At 43.1% G+C, this 11973-nt stretch overlaps 1 protein-coding gene across 1 annotated transcript in view; it reads left to right on the top strand.

The window, feature by feature from the left end:
* The first annotated feature begins 1210 nt into the window (after positions 1–1210).
* The window catches only part of APM1 (aminopeptidase M1), a 68587-nt gene continuing 57824 nt past the window's right edge, over positions 1211–11973 (top strand). The window contains exons 1-3 of the mRNA XM_088870264.1: positions 1211–1450; positions 1579–1724; positions 1969–2071. Of these exons, the coding sequence (XP_088726390.1) occupies positions 1241–1450; positions 1579–1724; positions 1969–2071 (459 nt within the window). The 5' untranslated portion in view covers positions 1211–1240. The remainder of the gene's footprint in view (positions 1451–1578; positions 1725–1968; positions 2072–11973) is intronic.

The following is an 11973-nucleotide window of genomic DNA, read 5'->3' as shown; positions in this document are numbered from 1 at the left end:
AGTAGTAAGACAAATATTCTTTCATTTCACTAGGTGAATGCGTTTTTTCCCAATTGAACGGGCTTATAGAAAATTTGATTGCAACCTCCCAATTGTATTACATGTGGGCTTGGGTTGGATAAAAGACGGGATCCAAAAAACATTGAAGAGCCAATAACAGATTTTAATAGTTGTAAGCGGCCTACATAAGAGAGAGATAGGGCTTGACAAGTTCCAATCTTGCCAATAATCTTTTCCACCAAGCTAGTCTTTATACCTGGGCACTCCAGATTTTGCAAGTAATGAGAGAGGAAAACTATCACTAAATGGTCATACAAAAGGAAAGAACTTATTATTTTAAAAGGAAAAATATAACCTTATGGAGACCCATTGTCTCCAAAATCTTTTTTTGGTCATGAATTTCTTGAACAGACAGTTGTAACACGGTATAATGGAAGGTATGATTCTTTCAACCTTCCCATCAAGTTGTGATTATGGTGTGTAACATCTTTTCTATGCAGATAACAAAATTTTTTGTGAAGCTTCATATAATACTGCTAGGGCTATGCATTATGTATTGAGTAATTTTGAAAGGGCTACATGTTAGCAATTTAATGTAGCCAAGAGTAAGGCTTTCTTCTTTAGGGTAACACATGAGGACAAACACATTAATTTGAAGGATTTAGTGAGGGTTCCCTACCAGTACGATATCTGGGATTGTCATTATTTCATGAGAGCTTAAAAGATAACCACTCAAGGCAGTGATTTCATGCAACGGTTGTATCATAGTATCATGCAACTACACTGTTTAAAAACTATGTTTGTGGTATTTATATGACCCAAAATTTTGCACACACATTCTCTTCATCTCAATAATGAATATCAAAAAACAAAAGTTCGATTTGAACCCTAGACATGGTCAAAATGAGTCCACTTCCAACAACAAATCTAGGCCATTCATTTGATGAATTTCAATATCATAGCCTTTACGAACTTGAAATCATTTTTTTCTTCTTTAACGCTTTTCATCTAATTATAATAAATCCATCTAAAAATATTAGAAAAGAAAATTTTTTTCTAAGAACTAGATCTAAGTATCTTATTAAAATAAATAGCTTATATTAATTAGACTAAAAAAATATTTTAATTTTTGAACATTCTTGCATTGTACGGTGATACAACGCTCTATGAGATCACTACCCGTCAACAATATAAAATATCGCATGAGCACATCACAGGGGCGATCGATTGGCTGTTGAGAATGGACGAGTTCAGAGGGCTAGCAAGGCTCCCCAAATTCGCAGTACCTAAGCGCTACGATCTCACCCTTAAACCCGACCTCGTCACCTGTAAATTCAGCGGCGAGGTTCGAATCACTCTCGATATTGTGGAGAAAACCAAATATATCGTTCTTAACGCTGCAGACCTGCTCATCCGCCATGCCTCTTTCTACGCCTCTCCCTCTCAACAGGTCATACTCCATTGCCCTCCCTCTCTCTCTTTCTAGACTTCTATTGTCTCCTTAGCTCTCTCTCCTTTTTTCAATTAGCAGTCGTTTGGCTTGAGGAAATGCTAAGTGATTATGCCGATGTGTCGCAGGGGGTTAGTCCTTCGAATATCACTCTGGTTGAGGAGGATGAGATCCTGGTTTTGGAGTTTGACTATCTGATACCGGTAGGAAACGCTATTTTAGAGATCGCCTTTGATGGCACTCTCAATGATCAGATGAAAGGCTTCTATAGAAGGTACTAACTCCTCTAGCTTCTCTCTCTCTCTCTCTCTCTCTCTCTCTATATATATATATATATATATATATATATATATATATATATATATATATATATATATATCTGCCCCTTTGTTTTCTGTTGAACTCGTGGTGATGGTTTGAAAGTTTCTTAATTTATCTGATTTTGTGTAACTATATGAATCAAACAACAGTTATTTGACGGCTCCAAATGTTCTTGTTGTTTTTGTCGATTTGTGTAGCACATACGAGATAAACGGGGAGAAGAAGAACATGGCTGTTACACAATTTGAACCTGCTGATGCACGGCGTTGTTTTCCCTGCTGGGATGAGCCTGCCGTGAAGGTTCCTATACTACCACTCCCTTTCTTTTCTTATTCTTATCCGTTTTCTTTAATAGATGTTATTGTGCTTTAGATAGTTGTTGATTATTTACCCTTACTTAGTGAATTTCAGTCATAATCATTAAAATAGAATATCTATTGGGCATAAATAACATTTGCTTTGCAATCTAGCTTGAGTGACTGTTGGGAAATCCATCAACAATTTTCTATGCACTATTATATTCGCCTTGTAACAGGGGAATGACACAAGGACTGTGTACTGTATTCCTTGAGTAAATTCGTCAATATGGGATTGTACTGTACACTTTTTGTTTGTTTTCATAAATTTGAGCAATGTCCTGATGGTTGTTTGACTTTTTTCAAAGATTTACCAAGTTGAAACTTTGGCTTCCCAGTGGTTGCTACTTCAACTCAGCCAAGGACTATGACTAGTCTTGAGCCAAGTCTGAGGTTTTCATTTAAGCACCACTTAACAAAGTGAGCCAAGTTTTAAGCTATTAAACTTGACTGGAGTGGCTGCTGCTGTGTTCATTAAACCAGTTGGGTTTAAGGTAGGACAGAGAACTACCAGGGAAGCTTAGCTGATTGAAGCATCCGGTAATTGTCTTCACTGTTTGATGCTTGGTTATTTTTACCTTATCCATAGGTTTCCTAAATCAAGAAAAATTGGATGGACCTGACACAGTCCAAAAGAAATAGTGTTTATATGCCGCATAATCATCCTAGATGAGGTATAACATGACTTTCCCAAAGGTATCAAGGGGTCTCAAATAGCTATGTACATCACAATTTCTCTTGGAAGTAAGCAGCCTGAAATGATCTTGCTCAAAAGCCACTTATATGTGCAAGTTCATGTTGCTTTAAGTCTTAGTCAGTGTTAAATAACTCGGTGAATCTGACTTGGACTTGCCTTAGTTGTTTGGGGTTTGGCAAACCAAGCTTGGCATGTCCCCTACTTTCCTAAGGGCAGAAAATCGAGTCCCTTCCTTCCCATTTTTTTTCAACAGTTTTTTTTTTTTTTTTTGATAATGTTAACATTTATATTAATAGGAAGTATGTCAATACATGTAAGGGGGTCCACAAGAGCCCTTCTATTGAGCTCAGGTGACCCTATACAAGAAATGATGGGTTGCAAGTTTGTCCCAATACAAAGTTGTAGCTTCGTTGGAGTTGGGCTTATAAAAATGCCCTGTTATAGAAGATTTATAGAAAGTTGGCCTTATACATGACATGGTAGACAAAAGTTGGGCTTATAAGGGTGCCCATATTCGGAGATGGTGGCCTACGTCTCTTGACTTCTTTAGTTCAGGGTGGGAGGGAAAGCCGTGGGCTGGTTGCCATCTTCTTCTTGGATTCTAGCTTCGTCTTTGACCATCAAATTTGCGAGCTCGTTGGACGTCCTCCAGATATGCTTCCATGATGCGACCATATCCCTGCATATGAATTCAATCTCATCAAAGATCGATGCTAAATACCAAGGAGGTGTAGACTGCCCAGACGCCCATGAAATAATGTTTTGTGCATCCCCTTTGACTATAAATTGAGTACCCCAAGATGGGTTAAAGTACTTGAGCCCCAATAACAGTGCCATTGCTTCGGCGAATTGGGAGTTTTTATGGCCAAGGTGTACGGCATAGGTGAGCAGTATGCTCCTATCATGGTCTCTGAAGACTCCTCTAGCACGTGTTGGGCCTGGATTACCTCATGAGCAACCATCAAAATTGAGTTTAATGATTCCCATTGGAGGTCTGCTGTTTTCGAGGTTGATGGAGGAGAATGTTTTTCCATTGTCTGAGAAAGGTGTTTGCTGTGATGCCCGAGAAAGCCTTATGGTTGGATGCCCAAAAGATTACCAGTGAAGTAACCTTTTGGAAAAGTGCTGGAGATTGGAGTGAAAGTCCTTGGAAAATCCTAGTGTTCCTCTCTCTCCAAATCGCCCAAATTACTGCAGCTACCATCGTCTTCCAAAGGATTCTCTTGGCTTTGGGCCATAGGGTCGCGAAGTCCGTGGAGATAGTGACTGTGACTGTAGGTGGGGTAACCCATCGTAAACCGAAGAGCTGCAATGCTTGACTTCAGAGACAGTGTATTTGCTCATAATGAATGAGCAGATGTGAGTTTGATTTCTCCTCTTTCTGGCACATTGCCCATCTATTAGGGATATGTATACCCCTCTTTTGGAGTTGATCAACTGTTAAGGTCCTTTGTGACCTGGTGATCTAGTTGAAGGTTTGAACTTTTGGGGGAGCGATCGAAGACCAGAGTTCAAACTTTTGATAAAACCGAGGGTGGGTTGAGAGGGAAGGTGGGAGATTGGGTGAGACTCTTATAGAAGGAGGCCGCCGTGAAGGATCTAGAGGGGGTCAGAGTCCGTTCAGTTGAGTCCCTCCCGCGGATGGGAATGAAAGTGGTGTGAAGGGTCGCCGAAAGTTGAATAAACTGGTTGGTTTCATCTTCTGAAAGATTTCTTCTGAACGATGGGTTCCAAACCCTTGGCCCCCCTGTCGGTGTCATTTCCCTAGCAACAGTAGACTCTTTGTTTGAGGCAATAGAGTATAGGGAGGGAAAGAGGTCCTGTAAGGGGGTATGTCCCAGCTAGAGGTCTGACCAGAAGCAGATTTTCGTTCCTTCTTTAGGGTGGTTTCTGATGAACTTTTTGAAGATTGAGAGGGACCACGCTCCTGAAGTTCTATTACGTTGTCTCTCGTCTAGAACCCAAGTCCCTTCGGGGATGTTATATTTGCTTCGTATTACTTGGACCCAGAGAGAGTCTGATTGTGTAGCTAGGCGCTACCACCACTTGCCTAGAAGGGCTATATTATTCTTTATCAAAATCTTTATCCCTAGTCCTCCTTGGGATTTAGGTAGGCCAACCTTATCCCATGAAATGAGATGGTATCTTGTTCTTTAAGGCTGTCTGGACCACAGGAAGTTTCTGAGAAGCTGATCCACACGGTTAGTCATCGAGGTTCGCATGTGGAAGAGGGACATGAGGTAGACAGGGGTGTTTGCCAATGTTCCTTTAATTAGAGTTATACGACCCACCATTGACAAAAACCTTCCTTTCTAACCTGCCAACTGCCTATCTACCTTTTCTATCACCTTGGACCATTGCCTCTTTTTCGGTTTACCTAAACCCAATGGTAGGCCAAGGAAGGTGGAAGGTAGGTCCTCGACTTTACAACCCCAGAGAGGAATCAGGGTTCTGATTTCATCATTTGTGATAGCCATGGCCATCATCTTGGATCTGTCCATGTTGATTTTGAGCCCTGTGGCAGCCTGGAGACATTTGAGGAAAATTCTCAGATTGTCGATTTCTTCTGGGTTGGCATCGAGAAAGACCAGTGTGTCATTTGCGTATTGCAGGTGGGACACTATTGGTCCATGAGTAAAGCTTCTAAAACTAGTGAGCAGACCTTCTCGGTAGAGGTGGGACAAATACCTTAGCAATAATAGTGAAGAGGAATGGGGAGAGAGGATCCCCTTGGCAGATCCCCCTCGAGGAGGGAAAGTAACCTTTGGGGGTTCCGTTGATGAGAATCGAAAAGTGGGGGTGGGAGTAGCACACTCATCCATTTTCGCCACAGTTCACCGAAGACCAAATGGGCCAGTCTACATGGTCGTAGGCTTTCTCCTTGTCTATCTTGAAGATTAGGCCGGGCTTCTTAGACAAGTGTTTGGAGTGGATGCACTCGTGTACTACCAGAGCTCCATCAAGTATTTGCCTATCTTTGATGAAGGCTGTTTGTGATGGAGAGATGACAAAAGGAAGGACATGTTGAAACCTTGTTGTCAGCACTTTGGCCAGGATTTTGAAGGAGGAATTGAGGAAACTTATGGGTCGAAAATCTTTAAGTTCCTCTGCCCTTCTACCTTGGGAACTAATGTTATGAAGGTGGCATTGATAGCTTTGTGTAAGATACCCCGATGGTAGAATTCCTCGAAGAAGCTAAGGAAATCTAGATGAAAGGTGTCCCAAAAAATTTTGAAATGCGCTATGGGGAACCCGTTTGGGCTTGGGGCTTTATCTTTAGCCAAAGCGTCGATGGCCCTTAAGATTTCATCTTCCAAAAAAGGTCGCTCTAGCCAGGTCTTCCATCTCTACCTGGAATGGTGAGGAAGTCGAGTGTCGTCACTCTAGGCTTATGGAGAAGGTCTGAAAGTACTCCAGAATGGCCTGCTCAATTTCCTCTGGGTGAACTAGATAGCAGTTATCCTTTTTGAGAATGGAAATCATGTTGTTTCTTCTTCGACAGTTTGCTATTTGGTGGAAGTACTCAGTGTTGAGGTCTCCTGTTTTCAGCCATTTAACCCTTGACCTCTGGAACCAAAAGAGTTCTTTTTTGATGGTTGCGAAGTATTCTAGTCTCGCAGAGTATCTAAGATTGGTTTCGTCATTGGTCAGTGGCTTAATTCCTCTAATCGATCCAATTCTTGGAGTGCATTTGGGAGGGAGACCTTGCTCTTGGAGTAGTTCCTGCGGATGGACTTACTCCAATGCTTGAGTGCCGCTTTGAGTAGTTGGATTTTAGTTTGGAGCCTATAGCTTGCTCTTCCCGAGACCACGCTTGACACTGAGTTCCAGCAAGATGGAAGCAGTGAGGTGAGGGATTCCTCTTGAAGCCAAGTCAGTTCGAATCTGAATGGCTTAGGGCCTGTCCTCACTGCTGTGGTATCCAAGAGGATAGGGCAGTGATCAGAGGTGGGCTTGGGGAGAGTCATAGCACGAGAACCCAGAAAGCACTGCTCCCATTAGAGGGAGAGCAGAAATCTGTCAAGTTTTGACTAGGAGGGTTGGTGTTAGTGGTTTGACCAAGTGAAGCGACTCCCTTGAAGTGTGATGTCAATAAGTTCGTTTTGGGATATGAAATTCGAGTAGTCATTCATATCCCTAGCAATGGTGGGATAGGAGTTCCTCTCGTGAGACCATTTCGTGATATTAAAGTCCCCTCCCAGGCATCAACACTTGTGGGGGAGGGACGTTACTCGGTTCAGTTTAGCCCAAAAGCGAGGTCTGACAAAGGCTGAATTTGGACCGTTGATGGCCGAGAACTTCCAAGGGAGGCCATCAGAGATGCGAGTAAGAAGAGTCGTGACAAAGAACTCCCCGATGTGGGAAGAGGCGAGGATATGTTCGGATGGGTCTCAGACCACCCGAATGCCTCTCGAGGCCCCATTCGCCGGCCGCGTGATCCACTGACATGGCCTGCGGCCCCACACCTGGAGAATAAGGTGGAGAGTAGGCTCAGGTAATTTAGTTTCAAAGAGGACAAGAATTGTAGGTAGGTGCTTTGCAGTCAGGTCCTTGACTGCTGTTCTTTTTCTCGACTGACCCAATCCTCTTATATTCCATGAGAAGAACTTAATGGCTCTGTCAAGTGGTCGGAAGTGGTTCCCGAGGTGGAGGCAATCCTGGCTGACCTCCTCGAGAGGGAGGAAGAGGTTGGGGCCAGAGAAGCTTGAAAGGATTGCCCCTCAAATTGTAGCGTCGAGAAAAGATTTAAGAGTTCCCTCTGTCCTTTGGGTCTCACCTTCATCCGGGTCTGTGCGTCTGCCAGGAGAAAGCGATGTGCCGGTCCTTTGGGTCCATCATGTTTGAAGCCCATAATTCTGTAGATCTGCTTCATTTTGTCTACATCTCTGTTGTTCCCTTCCTCGTTGACCTCATCGGCTTGGTACGAGGTAGAGGAAGGAGAGATGGCTTCATTGTGGGGTTACCCCAGGGGAGATGAAGGGGTGGAAGGGTAAAGGTCAGAAGGCAGGGTGGTAGGTGGCACAGAGGGAGGGGGTGAAGGGGTTTTTACAGGGCAGGATAACTAACAAGGTCAAGATCGAAAGGTTCAGGAGAAGTAGGGGAGTTAAGAGAAAGGGTCATTGTTGGGGAGAAGGCAGGGGGGACACTTGGAAGGGGGGCCAATTGTGGGGTGGGGAGGAGTAGAGCGCTAGGAGGATAGGAAGTCCCAAGGGGGGGGGGGGGGGGCTGTGAGGGTAGATAAGTAATAAAGTGGTGGAAGTGAAGGGAGGAGTAAGAAACAGAAGACCCCTGAAATGGTGGAGGGTAGGTTTGATGCATCGTCCCTACTTCGCAAACCCGTACGAGGCGGGGAGCTAACAGGTTGAAAACTTGAGCAGGTTTAGGGGGAGAGGGATCCATGGATTGGATCGCCACTAAATTGTAAGGGATTAGGTTTCTGTCCATAACATAATGAGGAGGAGCAGGTTCAGAAACTTCGGCGAAGGGGACAAAGAAAAACTGCAGCGAGAGGATATGCGACAGGGGTTGTAGGGACCGGGGTTGGGGGGCTAAAATTGAGAGGGGGTCAGAGACCCGCGGTGAGGACGTCAGATCGAGGGGAAAAGGGGAAGAGGAGGGGGGAGGGGTAACAGGGTTCAGAGGAGAAAACTCTGGGTTCAGACTAACGGAGGGTGGAGAGGGAGAGGAGAGCTGGGTACTGTAAGGATAGGGAGAGAGAGAGAAAGGGGAAGGGACAGGAATGGTCAGAAGAGGCCTTATAGTGGGATAAGTTTCGAGGTGGGGGGGGGGGGGGGTAACACGTGTCAGGTTCGGGCAGCGACGGAGATGAGTGAGGAAGACTTGAGGGTGGGAAGGAGGGTGATGAAGGGAGAGGGTGAGGAGATGCTGCCACCTGTGTCAACGGAGTTGACACTTGGAGACGCGGGGTGGACAGATGGGATGGAGGATGAGTGGAGGAAGGACGAGAGGGCGGCGGGGATACATGGCCAATGATTGGGGCATGACAAGAGGAAGAAGGTGGCAGGGGTTAGTTTGAATTAGATGGGCTGGGTACAAAACTTTCTTTACCGGGTCGGTGAGGAGGTGAGGGATTTCTTCAACAGTTGATCTGTTGCTCTTAAATTTGAGGTTAAAGCATATATTTTTAATCCTCTAGCCATTGAAAATATCATACTCGAGGGGTTGGGGTTCTTTTTTTTTTCTTTTTCTTGGGGGGGGGGGGGGGGGGGGGGGGGGTTGTTCGGGCTTGGATTTGCACGAGATTTGATTATTGAATTAGGGCTTGGTCAAAGTTTAAAGACTTGCGATTCTTTGCAATCCTAGCTTCATCTTGGCTGAAATATCGTTTCTTTAGATTAGTTTTGACCCCTCTTATCAAATAATAGGCTTAGTTTCAAAATCTTGGATTTTCAAGTTTTTGATCATTGAAACACTATTTCATCCAAAATTTTAGGAGCTTGAATCATCCAGTTCTGAACGTGAATCCAGAATATAGTTTAGTGTCTTTTGGAGATTTTGATGTCCCTTTCACAAACATTGGAGGCATTGATTTGCACCAAGTGCAAAGATTAAGGATCAACTTTGAATTTTTGGTAGGCTGAATTGCGTTTTATTTTTTCAATTTTAGATACACAAACAAAGTTTTTTGGAAAAGATAACTTCATCAAGTCACTTTTAGTTAATATTTCTTTCTTTTTGCTTTCTCTAAAACCAAAGTAAGATTCACTTTCTTTTGTTTAATGTATATAGAGACACTTTTTGCTTGTATACGGAGGTAATTTTTTAATTGTGTTTTTCTTTCTTAAATTTGATGAGGCCAATTACATTGTTTTATGGTTTTATTTTATGCATCTAGATTGCTTGGGATGTTTCCAAGTAGTATTTACTCCATAAATCAAGATTTTTTCTCTCCTTATTTGATGCATAAGAAGATGTTTATATAGATATATAACTTAATTTCACTATTTGTTTTTAACCTAATGTTGCTCACTGGATATATTCTGAAGGATTTGGTGCCTTGTGGAAGTGTACCTGTGCAAGTGAAGCAACATATATTGCAATCTATCTAGGCAGTAGGAAAAATGTGCAAATTCATATGGTGACCGAGGAGATGGTAGTATTATGAACCTCTTGCGAGATGAATACTTTGGGGCCCAACTTTAGTGTGCAATGAGGTATACTCTAGAAGACGTATTCTAAATAGCAGACAAGCATGGGTGTGACGTCCTCAGGAGCTGAACTAGTTGTTCAATACCTCTCGAATCAGTAGTACTTGGTGTGGGGTTATGCGCTCTAGGAGTCCCAGAGTTTTAGGTCTTCCATCTTTGTTGAGAGGTGAATACTTTCTCCTATTTCTTAGTCCTACCAATCCCAGGCTACACAACTTAGTGCACGGCCTTCACAGCCTATTGGGTCTATCCACAGTTGAATTGATCCCTTTCTGTGTATCCAAGTGGTTTTATGAGGCTGCAATCCCATACAATATAGTGAGTAACAAATATGATTGACTGATGATAGCCTCTATATGAATTTAAGAATAGGATTCAAGGGCCCAATTGCACATAAATTTGCAAGCCCTTGCTTGGATGAGGAGGTCGTCGAGGCTGTCCATTTCTTGATGAGTATAAGGCATTTGTTGAGGGACAGATGTAACTATTATTTTAGATGACAAGAAGAACGATAAAAGAAGGAATCTCGTTAATTTTTGGTGTATTATCCAAGTGGGGCAATCTTCTAGTCCGGTGTAGATGTCTCCAACAAACTCAAGAGTTGGAATCTTTTTTTAGGATGCTTGATAAGGTAATGGAGGCAATTATGGAGGAGAATGTAGTTCATGTGACTACTGACAATGCAAAGAACTACATTAAAGCTAGGAAGTTACTCATGATGAAGATGGGGCATTTAGTTCGGAGCCCCTGCGTACCTCTATCTATAGACCGCATTGTAGAAGTAATTCATGAGTTGAATCAAGTGAAGAACTGGGTTGAGTAACGGAAGGTAACATAATTCCTCAGCAATGACTCGCATTTAGCTTTATGAAGCAATGTTGTTGAAAGGAGCTTATAAGGCTTATCGTCACTAAATTTGTGACCTCATACGTGACTATAAAGTGAATCCTTAAAGTCACAATCTAGTTTGAAGAAGATTGTAGCATGTGAGGAATGAGTTTCTACAAGTATCTCTGAGGCTCCACCTTCAAGATGAAGAAATCATTAAAAACCACATGTTTTGGGATGAGAGGTGCAAATTTTCTGCCATTGCCGCAGTTGTAGTTGTTCTCATGTGGATTGATTCAAATGTCAAGCAAATTATCCCAGGGCTACCAATCCTCGTGGTGTCAAGCGTAAGTCCCCCCTCGCCTAAGGTCAGGCCAGTCTTCCTTTAGCCAGACAAGAGAGAGCAAAGTCAAGCACGCAAAAGGGTCACACAAACACAACGCAATAGACAAAGCATCATAACCCACTGTTATTTGCTATATACTGACATGATGCATACTACCATTGATCTATCTTCCCCTCAGGGCTCTAAGCAAGGGGTTTGGATAAATCCCACATACTCCCTCTTATTATGATGGCCATTAAGGCCTGCACTACATTCACTACCCACCACCTTAGTGTGGCAGTTACACTAGCCCACTCCCCATGCTTTTAATGCATTCTCATGTGGCTTGTTAATGGGTGTTGCAAGTGCTGGTCCGCCCATGCTATTGGTCTTAATTGCCCATGAATAAAAATTCAAACCTGCATGGTCCATTATAATGACTTGAAATGAACTTAGTTTGCTATAGGTGCACATAACCACCTTTACATGGCACTGTGATTGTTATACAAGCCCATGCTTGGGGTAGTTACACAATTCAAAATCAAATGCCTACACTTTGTTGTCGTAATCAATGCACTTGCTTAGCAAAGTGTTTGATCAGGTTGCCCTTATAATGATGGTCCATACCCATGTCCCGTTAGGTTCGGCTGTTCATTTTCCACCGAACCAAGCCTTTGAGTGAGTTCGCCTTAGCCATCTATGAGTACATCTTCGCCTAGGCCTTGCACTAAGGGTCTTTAGCTGTTAGCCCAAGTGCATATCTATGCACCAATGCTGCACCCGGCTTACCTCTCAGCTGGACTGACGGGACTTAACTTCCCTCATAA

The sequence above is a fragment of the Amborella trichopoda genome, chromosome 6 (assembly GCF_054954075.1).
Source record: "Amborella trichopoda isolate Santa Cruz 75 chromosome 6, AtrichopodaSantaCruz75HAP2 v2.0, whole genome shotgun sequence".
NCBI lineage: Eukaryota > Viridiplantae > Streptophyta > Magnoliopsida > Amborellales > Amborellaceae > Amborella > Amborella trichopoda.
The sequence above is the reverse complement of the archived record's forward strand: the minus strand, read 5'-3'. Positions and strand labels throughout refer to the sequence as shown.